At 40.5% G+C, this 14,312-nt stretch overlaps 1 protein-coding gene across 2 annotated transcripts in view; it reads left to right on the top strand.

Moving 5' to 3' along the window:
* The window catches only part of Tfrc (transferrin receptor), a 31,169-nt gene extending 27,130 nt beyond the window's left edge, over window positions 1-4,039 (top strand). For both annotated transcript variants that reach the window (XM_026393713.2, XM_026393715.2), the window contains exon 19: window positions 819-4,039. In XM_026393713.2, coding sequence (XP_026249498.2) covers window positions 819-1,061 — 243 coding nt within the window. In that variant the 3' untranslated portion in view covers window positions 1,062-4,039. The remainder of the gene's footprint in view (window positions 1-818) is intronic.
* Window positions 4,040-14,312: the final 10,273 nt, after the last annotated feature.

The following is a 14,312-nucleotide window of genomic DNA, read 5'->3' as shown; positions in this document are numbered from 1 at the left end:
TGACCTCAAACTTTTCGATCCTCCTGCCTAGGCCTCCCATGTCACTGGGATTACAGGCATATGCCACGATGACCAATGAAGTGTGTAAAATATAACTTGTTAAATTTACATTTGCAAAAATAGAGTAAATCTGGGAACCTAGAGTTCTTAGCTTATTTAGAATTGAAGGCAGATTTTAACTCTTAGCAAATCTAAAATCAACACATATAACCCAGCAATACAAGAAATATTTGACTTTGAGGGTTTTTTTTTTTTAAAGACCTCTTTTTTGAGGGGTCATGGGTACCAGGGATTGAACCCAGAGGCACTCAACAGTGACCATACCCTCAGCCCTTTTTTATATTTTATTAGAGCAACTCCCTGAGTTGCTTAGGCCTCAGCCTCCCCAAGTGGCTGAATCACAGCCATCATGTCCCGTCCCCTCTTTTTAGTACTTTATAAACACTTTGGGGGCTGCAGGTTTAGTTCACTTGTAGAGTTAGAATGCTTAGCATGCACCAGGCTGTGAGTTTATCCCTAGGATCCGAAAAAACAGATCAATTGTTGCCCAAGTCAGACCGTAACTGTTTTATCCTAGTCTGCTTGGAAGGAACAGGATATCTGCTTGTACCCCAAAATCTCAATATAGTTAGTTCACTTTAACAGGAATGGACAGTTTGCTTCAGAATTTTAACTTTAGAAGGTTAGTGGCTTGGGTCTCAAAGTTCTCAAAATCAGGAGAATCTAACATTTGAAGTGGGAGAACAATAGTTCTCAACAATAATGTTCTCTCTCTGCAGTCATAGCACTGTGTAAGTTGCCCTGTTTTATTTTCATAGGTGGAGTATCACTTTCTTTCACCCTATGTATCTCCAAGAGATTCTCCTTTCCGGCACATCTTCTGGGGCTCTGGCTCTCATACGGTGTCAGCTTTACTAGAGAACTTGAAACTACGTCAGAAAAATAACGGTGCTTTTAATGAAACTCTGTTTAGAAACCAGTTGGCTCTAACTACTTGGACTATTCAAGGAGTAGCAAATGCTCTATCTGGTGATGTTTGGAATATTGACAATGAGTTTTAAACATGATACCCATAACTTACGTAAAAACATCAAGGTAGTTTGGTTTGACTTGTGCTGGTTATGCTAAATTTTCAAGTAGGACTACAAAACCTAATGTTAAAATTCTACCCAGTCATCTCGATGCTACTAGATGTCTTTAGGTGGCAGCTTTTAATACAGGGTAGGAACCTGCATTTCAAGTTAAAGTGAGTAACCACCAAAAAAGTTCATGACAGAGTATTTTCTCTGATTATCTCTAGAATGTTAAGTGCTTTGTAAAGATAACTGCCTCTTTGCATCCTAATTAGGAAAATGTCAGAACCAGTTACATGAACTGTTGTTCTAAATCCCAAGGACAGGAGCTGACATGAGCTGGTGTCTTTTCTTTATTCCCCCCCACCCCCACCCCTCTGTACTGGGGGTTGAACCCAGCTGTGGTCCACTGAGGCACCTTTTTTTATTTGCAACAGGATCTCAAAGTTGCCATGGCTGGCCTCAAATTTGCCATCCTCCTGCCTCAGCTTCCCAAGTTGCTGGGAGTATAGGCATGCACCACTGTACCCAGCTGAGCTGGTATCTTTTGAAGTGGAAGGAAGAAGGTAATATCTAGTGAAGGCTGGAAATGGTATCTTGGTGTGATCCTTCACTTTCATTTGATGCTAAGAGATACTAGATTATAGGATCATATTCTCCAAATGAGATATGCCCTTCCATAAGGATTTAGTTGGTTTCTGCATCCCTGAACAAAACAGTTGACTTTCAGAAGACGTGTTTTCTTACTAATGAAATCTGAAATAGGGATCCTTTAATTGGATAAAATGAGGTTCAACTGTTTATTTCAGGAGTAAGGCCTTAATGTGTTAATATTGTTCAAGAAAAGAGAAGACCAGAAGCCAAAGACTTATAGTACATTTTCTTTTCATCTGACCTCTGCCCCCTGCCCCATAGCCTTTGTTTCCTTCTTTGTTGTTTTTGTTTCTTCCAAAGTATTCTGAAAGAGAATCAGTTTTAGGCATTTAATTTCAGACTCAGTTTGTCAGACTTTTAAAAGAACACACCGCCAATTTTTTGGTCAAAGTGTTAATCTTTTGGGAAAGCTTTCTATCGTTTTGGCACTGAGATATTTATTGTTTATTTATCAGTGACAGAGTTCACTATAAATGGTGTTTTTTTTATAGAAGATAATTATCGGAAGCAGTGCCTTCCATAATTATGACAGTTATACTGTCGTTTTTTTTGAATAAAAGCAGCATCTGCTAATAAAACCCAACAGATACTGGAAGTTTTGCACTCATGGTCAATACTTGAGGGTGTTAGAAAATAGCCGCAAGCCAAATAAAATTATGATGCTAAGTATTGGAAAAAGATTAAATTTAATTAGGGGTTGCTAATCGAGACTTTTATTTAGCTTACCAGATAAAAATGATATTTCTGCTAAATGCAGTGAATTGTGACCAGTTTATAAACAAATGTTATTTAAAGGCTGTGGGTAGTATTCATAGATACAAAATTTTACAGCTCAATTTATGCAGGGTGTAACTTAAATTCCAATTTTGCAAAATTTCCAGTACCTTTATCACAAACCTAACTCACATTATCGGGAGCAGTGTCTTCCATAATGTATAAAGAACAAGGTAGTTTTTGCCTACCACAGTGTCTATATCGGAGACAGTGATCTCCATATGTTACACTAAGGGTGTACATAATTATCGGGAACAGTGTTTCCCATAATTTTCTTCATGCAATGACATCTTCAAAGCTTGAAGATAGTTAGTATCTAACATATATTCCCAATTCCCTATAACTCTTAGTTTAGTTGCAGAAACATTTTGTGGTCATTAAGCATTTGGTGGTAAATTGAACTGCTGTGAAATAAAATTATTACTTCAAGAACATTTTTTAATTTAATATGGGTGTTTTGTTATCTTTGTGGTTTCTCCAGGACTTCTGTTTAGTGGGGTAGTAGCATACATTTATAATGTTTGCTGTTGACAAATGAATATAACTTTAGCCCCTGATTTGCATGTTATATCCTATAAACTTAATTCAAGCAAGTTTGAGTTCAGAATTGATCTTATGGCTTAAAGCTAGGGATTCATAGATTTGGGGTTGGGAGGAGTCAAGGGTGTGGTGAGGCAAAGCTTGCAAAAAGAATCTTTTTGATCATGTCTACATACCCATTAGTATGGTGGGTTATAAATTATCTAGATATGAACAAGTAAGTTTGAGATTGCATGAGTAAAAAGTCTGTTTTCTACTTAGCCATCATTATAAACCTGAAAGTCAAATGTGTCATAAGATAGTTCAAAACTGTCACCTGAGAAAAAGTCCATAGGGTCTTTTAAGGTTCTTAAACTTAGTGTCACTTACCAAATTATGGTAGACCTAGATTATTTTACAGTTGAACTGTTTCGCTACTCACGGTATCTTTAATCTTCACAGTGTTTTATCTGGGACATTTAGTGTAGCTAAATGAAATGTCATAGCTGGGATGCCTAGTTTGGGTATTGTGCATTCATACTTTAATGAAAGCTCAGTGACTTCAAGGCATAATATGGATAAAGGGCATACATTTTACCACAGTAAGTCTCTTCAAATAAACTAACGTTTTTCTATGATTAGGGTTAAGTTCTTTCCAATCAGGCCAGCAAATGGTAAGAGGTTCAACATCCCTGATTGAAATGTGTGTTGACTATTGATAATAGCAGCCTGTTGGTCTTAGGGTTTTTTTTTTTTGTTGTTGTTGTTTTTTTCTTGCTTAAAGATATGTGCATTAGAAAGGTAAAGGGTAAATTGAGTGAGCTCTGTCATGATCCACTCACTATTCTAGAACTTGCATGACCTTTTCTGTGTTTGCTCTTTGAATGTTCTTGAAATTTTAGACGTGTCAGCCTACTGCTCAGCTTTGTAAACAAATGACATGCCCTTATATTGTATACAAGTTGGTATATGCAACAATGTGGAGATTTATCTGATTAAATAAAATGCTTGAACACTGAGACTGTCAATTTTTTTGTAAATATTTTTTTAGTTGTAAATATTGTTTTTATGTGGTGCTGAGGATCGAACCCAGTGCCTCATGCATGAGAGGTAAGTGCTCTACCACTTAGCTACCACTTAGCTACAACATTTTTAAAAGTCTATTTTTAAAAATGAACTGTCATTTTAAAAAATAGACTTTTAAAGAACACTTTGTTTTGCAATAATATTGAGCAGAAAGTACAGAGTTTGCATATACCCCCTAGTCTTGGCCACTGGCACATCCTTCCCCACTAACATCTCACACTGGAGTGGTACATTTCTTAGAATTGATGAATCTACATAGCCACATCATTATCACCCCAAGTCCACAATTTATATCAGGTTCTATCTCGGTGTTGGACATTCTGTAATTGCCTTCCTTGCCCTTACAGTATCTTAAATCCCACAGCTTTTCTAGGCATGCAGTTACAAAAATCTAACCCAGGACCTTAGGAATGCTAGGTAATTGCTCTTCTATTAAGTCCCCAGTCCTTTATTTGATATTTTGAGATAGGTCTCACCAAGTTTCCTAGGCTGGCCTTTAACTTGAGATCCTTCTGCCTCAGCCTTCTGAATATCTGGAATTAATAGGTGTGTGTCCCCAAGCCCAGCTTATTTTATAGGTTTTCTTTTTTCTTTTTTTTTTTTTTTTTTTTTTTTGGTACAAGCAATTGAACCCAGGGGCACTTAACCTCTGAGCCACATCCCAGCCCTTTTTATTTAGAGACAGGGTCTCAACTGAGTTGCTAAGGGCCTCACTGATTTGCTGAGCGTGGCTTTGACCTTGTGATCCTCCTGCCTCAGCCTTCTGAGTCTCTGGTATTACAGATGGGTGCTGGACTTATTTAAGTTTTAAAATCTGTTACAATAATAAACCTTGAGTCTTTTGCCCATGATGTTACTGGAGTTTTTTTTTTTTTTTTTGATGGGGGTAACTCTTATTATTTATCTAGCTCTCTCTAGCTACATAGATGCAGAGAAAGAAAGGACAAAAAGCTCTTGCCCTGGAGTGTGGCTCAGTGGTAGAGACCTAGCCTAACATTAGGCCCTTGATTTGATCCCCAACACCAAGAAAACAAAACAAACAACAAAAAGACTATCTTAACTGGTGTAGGACTGCGTGTTTTGTATGAATGTGAGAGATGTCTAAATGCCAGTGGTCTTTCATGGGTGACATTTGCATGTTCTTCAGACATTTCCTTGCTGGAAGCCCCTGACTATGGTGCCCTGATGCAGGCAAGGTTTTTCTCCCATGCTTCAAAAAGTTAGCCTTCTGGAACTCTTGCACAGGCATTATCCAAGACAAATAAAGTGACATCTTGTTTGTATGTGGTGCTGAGGATCGAACCGGGGCCGCACACATGCCAGGCGAGCACGCTGCCGCTTGAGCCACATCCCCAGCCCCAAGTGACTCCTTTTGACAGGGTTCCTCCTGAGGCCATTTCCTTGGTTGGCCATTCTATTTCAGTTAGATGTGAGGTCAAAGTTCCTGCATCCCCCAAGTCTAGGAGACATAGGCTAAAAATATTCAAACAATAATAAATATAAACCCAAATAGTACTTAACAAAAAATAGTACCAAACCTAGTTGTTTTAGGCCCTAGTTTTCAACTCCTGGCAGTTTTCTTTGGCATTTACTTACCTGTTTCATCATGTACTTACAATGGCTATTTATTTTTCAGCTTTTAAATATAATCTGGTGTCTTTCTACTATAGAAAATTTGGCTTTAGCTATTATACCAACTGTTTATTCAAAAGCTATAAAATGAACTAACTATTGTTATATTTCTTCTCTATTCAATTGAATTATTTATTTTTTTATTTTTTGGTACCAGGGATTGAACTCTGGGGTATTCAACCACTGAGCCACATCCCCAGCCCTATTTTGGTATTTTAGAGACGGGATCTCACTGAGTTGCTTAGCACCTCACCTTGCTGAGGCTGGCTACGAGCTCTTCCATTCCAATTTTGATTTGTGACTGTTTAGATGGACACAGTTATTGTCCTAGTTCCCATGTCTAGGGGTCTTGTCTAGGTGGAACACATGTTAAAGATCTTGTATGTCTTTGAAAGACTATTCCATCAAACATTAATTCTATATTGAATGTAATCTTTTGAAGTAATTGCTGTTTTGGGGGGTTTGTTTTTAAGATGTACATGAGAGAAGACAGGATTTTGGTAAGTTGCTGAGGCTGGCTTTGAACTTTGCTTAAGCCTCCTGGGTGAGTGAGTGGGATTACAGGTATATACCACCATGCTCAGCTGGGGTCTTTTAATTAGAGTGAGACAGTAAAGCTGTATATTCAGGGTGGCATTTGTCACCTGAAGGACCTTTCAGTATAGTGACTAGTGTGGACCCTGACATTTCACTGTCATATTAGTATCTGTAGGTCTGTTCTTTAGGGAGGAATTTATGGAGGATACTTTACTTTAGGGAGTTAGAAGCCTGTTTCCTAGCATTCTGACTCCCAGGAGAGAGCTTCTTGGGCATGACCATTCAGTCTGCAGACTATCATTCAGTGCTTTGGATAGGGTACTTCCCTCCCACCAAGGACTTCTCCATTTCTACCTCTTTGGATGGTAAGTCTTTTGTGTTTTGTAGACATGGAAGACTTCAGATCTAAGAGTTCTTGATAAAACTTTCCAACAATCCACATATCCTGCATTTAATCTGGTCTTCTTCCATTTGAGTTAACCTCTTTGTTCTCTAACAATATATGAACTTCAGTGTGGCTTCTGGTTTCTAGCAATCATGGTGTTATCTCCCCTCTGTGTAGGTTAAAAGTGTTCTGAGAGTTTTGAGCCCTAAAACAGCAGAGCTAATAAGTTGTGTTCCTATTTGTATTCCCACATTAAAGTAAATCCCATACAAATTAAAGATTCAAAATGAAATTATAAACATTCCAGAAGAAAATATAGGAAGTGGGAAGGGCTTTCAAAGCAGGACAAAACAACAAAAACCCACCAAAGCCAGTCTCAGCAACAGCGAGGCACTAAGCAACTCAGTGAGACTATCTCTAAATAAAATACAAAACAGGGCTAGAGATGTGGCTCAGTGATTGGGTGCAAGTGCCATCTGAGAACTTGATCAACTTCAGGCAAATTATAGCTACATGGAAAAAAATATCATAAGCCAAATCACAAGGTAATTGACAAACTGAAATACTCTCAAAGGGCTGGGGGTATGGCTCGGTGACAAAATGCTTGCCTAGTACGCACAAGGTTTGATCACCAGCTAACATCAAGATCATGGACAGCTCAGCTTGTATTTGACACTCACATGTGCTATTAGAATTCAAGAAAACATTGTGTGCATGCTTGTCCCTGTATGTGTTAGAAGTTAACAGGAAGCCTACTGGTCTTCTCCATTCTTGGGCCACCACTTAGTTCCAGCTTTCCTTCACATCCAGCTGGTCCCCTAACTAACCTCTTAAGGTACAGTTTCATCACCTTTAACCAAGCAAATTAGAGACTGGGCCATATGCAATCTCTAAACCTTCAGGATTCAATAAAATATTTTTGTTTTTTCTGATCAGCATTGGCATGCTGGGTATGTATTAGGGAATTGAGTCAGAAAGGGAGAGTAGGAGCCCTGGATTTGTATCTTGGGCCATAGGGATTCTAGTTCAAGTTTAGTCACTTCTCTCTTTCTTTCTCTCTCTCTCTCTCTCTCTCTCTCTCTCTCTCTCTCTCTCTCTCTCTCTCTTTGGGGGGTACCAGGGATTGAACTCAGGGTCAGTCAACCACTGAGCCACATCCCCAGCTCTATTTTGTATTTTATTTAGAGACAGGGTCTCACTGAATTGCTTAGTGCTTCACCATTGCAGAGGCTGGCTTTGAACTCAATCCTCCTGTCTCAACCTCCCAAGCTGCTGAGATTACAGGTGTGTACCACCACGCCCAGCATTAGTCACTGCTCTTAAATTGCTGGGTGTCCCTGAGTATCCTGCTATAGCTCTAAGAACCTTAATTTCTTCACTGCTACATTAAGGCCTGATGTTCACTAAGATCGTCCAACTATAATATAGAATCCCTCTCCCACTGAGAATATATGTTTCCTCCTTCAAACCCAGATTCAATCTGTCCTTTTGGGGTACCTTTATGATCTTTGCTTTGCATTCCAATAACACAAGAGCTACTGGTGAGACTGTGTGTGTGTGTGTGTATACACACATACATATATAATTTTTTTTTTTTTTTTGGATACTGGAGATTGAACCCAGGGACCCTTAACCACCAAGCCATAATCCAGCCCTTTTTAGAATTTTATTAGAGACAGGGTCTCACTGAGTTGTTTAGGGCCTCACTAAATTGCTAAGACTGGATTTGAACTGCCTTAGCCTCCTGAGCCACTGGGATCACAGGCACCCAGCTTGGTGAGACCATATTAATCTGTGTTTACCTTGCAGGCATTCTTCAGAAACTTGTGCAGCTATCCTATGTTTCTCCAGCCAGTGTTCCTCTTGGTCTAATCACCTGATTACCCTCTTTGAGGCTGTTGATACTGAGACATTTAGATAGCTAAAATTATGTTCTAGGAACTTGCCTTTTTATTAGGGATAAACCCATTGCAGAAGTTAGATGGTCATGGGGTTGGGGATTTAGCTCAGAGGCAGAGTGCTTGCCTAGCATGCACAGGGCCCTGAGTTAGGGCCTCAGCCCTGGGGTAGGGGGAGAAGAAGTTAGATGGTCACATCTTCACTGATAAGGACTTGTATCTGCTCTTACACCTGCTTCCCTGATTTCTGACATACTGATTGCCTTGTCTTCTGGAAAAATATTTCCTTCTAACCCACAGTCCTATCTTGATCTCTATTTTTGGCTTAGCCCTTCAGGACCCAGCCCCCTTTTCCCCCATGATGAATCAACCCCTGTGGGACTGCTGTTATTTTCAGAACACCAGGGGGCAATTAGGGAGCAATTATAATTCTTGAGTAAGGGAGTGACATGATGAAGTCGATGTTTTAGGAAGATTAATGGAGAATTACCAAGTAAAACACAGAGACTGAAATCAGCAAGGCCATCTAAAGAACACTTATAGTAAATAACACCATTCGAGGGTAAATATTATAGCATTATCTTGTCTAATCCTTACAATCTCCCAGCGAAGGGATCACATCTGAGAAATAGGCTGCTGATGGAAGGATCTGTTCCAGCTTATGTATAAGTCAATTCATGGTTAGGTGTCTGGCATTTCAAAGGTGCTTGATTACCATTTGAGTGAGAACTTGAATGTAAAGCTAGGACTTGGATTCAAGTGTGGTAGCTGAGAGGAGGTGAGGCAGGAGAATGGAAGCCTGAGTATTTGGGACTTGTGTTCAGTGCTGAAAGAGGAGATGGATGAAACAGGCGCCAAGAACTTGAGTGTGATTTCAGGGCAAACAAGAGAGCCAGGAAAATAGGGGAGAGATGGCTGGATTCGAGTTTGACTTCTGTTGCTATGTCCTTGGACTGGTGTGACCACATGGAAATATCTGGTAGTTAACTGAATGTTAGCATGCAGGAGGGCATGTAACAAATCCTGAGTATCTATCTACCCACCAGTTTGTTTTGGTTTCCAATCTTAACTCTAGGTGTCCACCAGAGGGCATCAGAACCCAGGACTCAGTGAGTGGTGCTTCATTTGAGAGTAGCCCACAGTGACCTCGGGGTTTTGTAATCTCTTGGTTTATTTGGCTCTTACTCTAGCTAGGCTTTCGTGGGAGTGGCTGGCAGCAAGCAGCTCCTGATGCCCTAGTAAGGTTTTAGAAACTGAATTGCTTGGGAGCATGTGAGCTGGTCCCTTCAGCAGCTCCAGGGAGCTCTGACTTAGGCAATAGGGTGAAGGCACAGTTTGTTCTTGGTCCTAGGAGGACATGGCCACAGTTGGCAGATACCCCTCACCTAAGGATTCTTTGAGAAATCCCTCCTTTCACCTATACTAAGAGGTTAACGTCCCCTTCTTGACTCTGAAATCCTTTGCCTTTGTTAAATCGCATGCTGATCCCACAATTTACTTCCCTTGGCCTGAGCTCAGGCACCTTCTAGGCACCAAAAGTGTATTAGGAAACAGAGACAAATACATCGGGCCTTTCCCCCTCCCTGCCCAAGTTTACCTTTCAGCCAAGCACTGTCCTTTTCTGGTTGCACCTTGGAATCACTTGGGAAGGTTTTAAAAGCCTTAGGTACTGCTTAGCACAGTGTCGAACACCTATAATCCCAGAAGCTCCAGAAGCTGAGGCAAGAGGATCACAAATTTAAAGCCAGCCTCAGTAACTGGGGAGACCCTGTCCTTAAATAAAATACAAAAAAAGGGCTGGGGATGTGGCTCAGTGGTTAAGTGCCCCTGGGTTCAATCCCCAGTACAAAAAAAAAAAAAAAAAAAACAAGCTTCAGTAGAGTGTTTTGTTTTTTTTTAAGTTTTTTTGTGTGTAATTATGTGCAACACTATGGAGAATCTCTGAGTCTAAGACCTTGCTACTCAAGTGCGACCATGGACCAGCGCCTGAGCTGAAAGCTTGATAGAAATGCCAGACTTCTGCATCCCCCTCCCAACTTGATGAATCAGGATCTGCATTTTGACAAGATCTTTGTGGATTTAGAAGCACTGACCTCATTAGTATATTGTTCACTCATGTTCACCTCCCCAATCTAATCAGCTTGTACAACTTTTTTAAGCTGTAGGAGTGCCTTTCTGAATTTTTTTCACTAAGACCTACAGAAATAAATGAATTTTACATCTATATGTAGAGCATATATACGTATATGTAATGAAACAAAAATGTTTCTCACTCATTCCAAATGAGTCTCACTCATTCCACATATATTCTTGGTATCTTCTTTGTGCTGGACATTGTTCCAGTTACCTGTACCTAGGACAACAACAACAAAATCTGTGTGTGTATGTGTGTGTGTATATGGTGGGGGAAAATTAAAAAGTTAAAAATAAACCATGAATATGAAGGTTATACTAGAAGATTAATATGATAGAATTCTTTACTTTTTCTTTTTTGCAATGCTGGGGATTAAACCCAGGGCCTCAGGCATGCTAGGTGAGTGCTGTACCAACAAACCACATTCCCAACTCTAAAATTTCTTGTAAAAGTTTTTTTTTTTTTTTTTGTACTGGGGATTGAACTCAGGGACACTCAACCATTGAGCCACATCCCCAGCCCTATTTTATATTTTATTTAGAGACAAGGTCTCACTGAGTTGCTTAGCACCTTGCTTTTGCTGAAGGTAGCTTTGAACTCCCAATCCTCCTGTCTCAGCCTCCTGAGCTGCTGGGATTACAGGCATGTGCCCCTGAACCTGGCTGTAAAAGCTGCATTTTGAGGGAGGGAATTCTGGAGTGCTGGATATGTTCTGGATCTTAATTTGAGTGCTTGGTATATTCACTTGGTAAAAATCCAAGTTTTTGTAATTTTCAGATGTGTGTTACATGTCAATAAAAAGTAAAAAGAAATATATTCTGGTATTTTCTTCTATTGCTCTTTCATTAAAAAGTTTTTAAAAAGCCAGTCAAAAGTCCACTAGATTCAATTCACTTCCCATTATTAGGTTGCAATGGTAGTTTAAAAAATTTTGCTCGGGCTGGGATTGTGGCTCAGCAGTAGAGTGCTCGCCTCGCCTAGCACTGGGACCCGGGTTCAATTCTCTGCACCACATAAAGAAAATAAAGGCATTGTGTTGTGCCCATCTACAAAAAAGATTCTCTCTCTCTCTCTCTCTCTTAAAAAAAAAAAATTGCTCTACTTAAAAAAGCAAACCAGAGAGGAAAGCTGGAGCCGCGGGAGGGGAACATGTTGGAGTCATGTTGGAGTGGAACCAGTGCATGGCTGATGTGGTGATGAAGATGGGTACTGGTTTGGGATTAGGAATTGTTTTCTCACTTACCTTCTTTTAAAAGAAAAATGTAGCTGTTAGCCTTTGGTTCTGGCATGGTGTCGCAATAGGCAAACTTATGCAGTTGAGGGGGAGAAATAAAGAATGTCCACCCACTTCTACCCTTTTTAATGCTTTATTCACTCAAATCACTCCATATAATTTCACTCTATAGGTTCTTAATCAAGAAAATGACGATCCTTAATGCTAGGCACTACAATAGACATAATCAATTCACAGCAAAAAATTCTAGATTAATTCTAAGCACTGCAAACTCACTTAATCATGACAGGCTAGTGACAGACATTCCCTCTGCATGCTAAATTCAAGTGTCAGATCAAAAGTCTCAAGCCTTAGGCTCTAAGTCCAGCAGATGCACACTCAGACCATGGTGATCAGATCAGGAACCAAAGCAGGCTTCTCCTGGGGTGGAGCTTATAGCCATCTGAGGAGAGGGTCATAGGGAGAAGTCCTTTTCTCACTAGAGTCAAGAGGCTGCTGTAGAGTTTGAGAATGGCAAGAACAATGCAGAGGATCAGGCAGATGAGAAAAGTTGAGATGTCAGTCCAGGTCCTCATCAGACTTGTGTGCATCAGTGTCAGCTGGCTGAATGTCTGTTCATTTGCTCCATCACTTATACTAAATTTTGGGGCTTCTGACCACCCTTTCAATCCCTATCAGCTGCTATCACTGGATTTCTCAGTGATGCCTTTGGTCCTGACATTAAATCACCTGGTCTGGTGGCCCCTCCCTGATTTTCTTGCTCCTTATCAGGGCAATAATAACATGCCAAAGACTTCACTCTGAGTTTGTCAGGGTGGGGAGAAGTGATTTGTTTGTGCCTAAGGGCCATACTGGAGAGCTCTGTAGGTGTGCCTTGTGAGACTGCAGGTTTCAAACTGGAGTTTTAAAATGGAGTTGCTTAGGCTAAGGCCTAAGGCCATCCTTACACTCAGGATTGGGGATGGCCTACTCCAACTGCCAGCATGATTTCCAGGCTCCATATCTTCTTCATGGAAAATATGTCAAAGAGCAGGAGCAGTGATGTATACTGAGAACATCCCAGTGGAGGACAAGAGAAATCATGTTTATTCCTGAGGAATACTGAAGTGTCTTGGAGTAAGCTGACATTCTTCTGTAACAATGTTATAAGTAATGCTTTAAACTCCAACACATTGTTTATATATTTAAGACCAAGTCTTTCTTGTTTCGTATTTACTCTCTGGAAAACGTAAGGTCGTGATCTTAAATAAATTTAAATAAAAATTGGGTGGTGGTGGTGGGGAAGCAAACCAGAAAGAAAAAAACCTTCACTCAGTAGCAGGATGCACTCTTGGCTAAGCATCTACTGCAGGTGTGAGCTGGGCTGCCCATCACCCCTGCAGTGCCTGCCTTGCCTTCTTGCTTACCCTGAAGGGCAACCACCTCATGGTGGAGGTTTTTCAGGGAATCACCAAAAGCTTCCTTCTAGCAGCTTGGGCCCCCTCTGTTTAGAACTAGACCTGACAAGCCCTTCATCTTGTACAGTCATTCTGCTGTGGGCAGCTCTCCTAAAGTTCCAAATCTGGGAAGAGACTGGCTCAGGTACCTTAGAGGCTTGTGGTTTCCCCTGCAACCACCTCCTAAATTTCTTGAGCCTTCTGCTTTTTTTACTCAGAGGCTCTTTTCTCCATTACACTGTCAGCTTCATGCTGGCAAAGTGGTCTTCCTAGGTGTTTTTCTGGCCACTTGTACTTGAGTTACAGAATGATGTGGAGATGGACACAACCTCAAAGACATCTCCCAGCACGGCCCCAGAGTTCAATGGTATGATGAGCACAGTCCAGGAGCTGATGAAGAACTGGAGAACATGAAGAAGAAAGAGACTTTCCTCTTTCTCAAGTCTAAAGCTACAGGTAACCCTGCACTAGGTATTTGTAAGAAGTATGGAGGCTGGAGTTGTGGCTCAGAGGTAGAGCCCTTGCGTGAGGCACTGGGTTCGGTCCTCAGCATCATATAAAAATAAAATAAAGGTATTGTGTTCACCTATAATTAAAATAAGCATAAAAAAAAATAAGTATGGATCTGGCTCTTGAGAGAAACTGGAGGAGAAATGGAAGAATGGGAGTCTGGGCTCCCTGAAGAGAATCATCTAGGAGCTGTTTTGACCTCTTGCTTTGTTTGATTGATGCTCGATAAGCTTGCAGGATAATTTGCTCCAAACCAGTTGTTTGCATCTATTGACCACTGAAATCTAGTTAGTCCTAATACTTCTTACAGCAAGCCTTCCAGGTTAATGTTGCTTTATTGTGCCTTAGTGATTCAGTGCATAGACTAGAGTCAAAAAACTGGATTTGATTTCTGGCTTTTCTATTGTCAGCTTTGTGACCTGAGCATCACTTAAAGGTGG

The sequence above is a fragment of the Urocitellus parryii genome, chromosome 2 (genome assembly GCF_045843805.1).
Source record: "Urocitellus parryii isolate mUroPar1 chromosome 2, mUroPar1.hap1, whole genome shotgun sequence".
NCBI lineage: Eukaryota > Metazoa > Chordata > Mammalia > Rodentia > Sciuridae > Urocitellus > Urocitellus parryii.
Note: the sequence above shows the minus strand (reverse complement) of the source record. Positions and strands in the feature narration are given on the sequence as shown.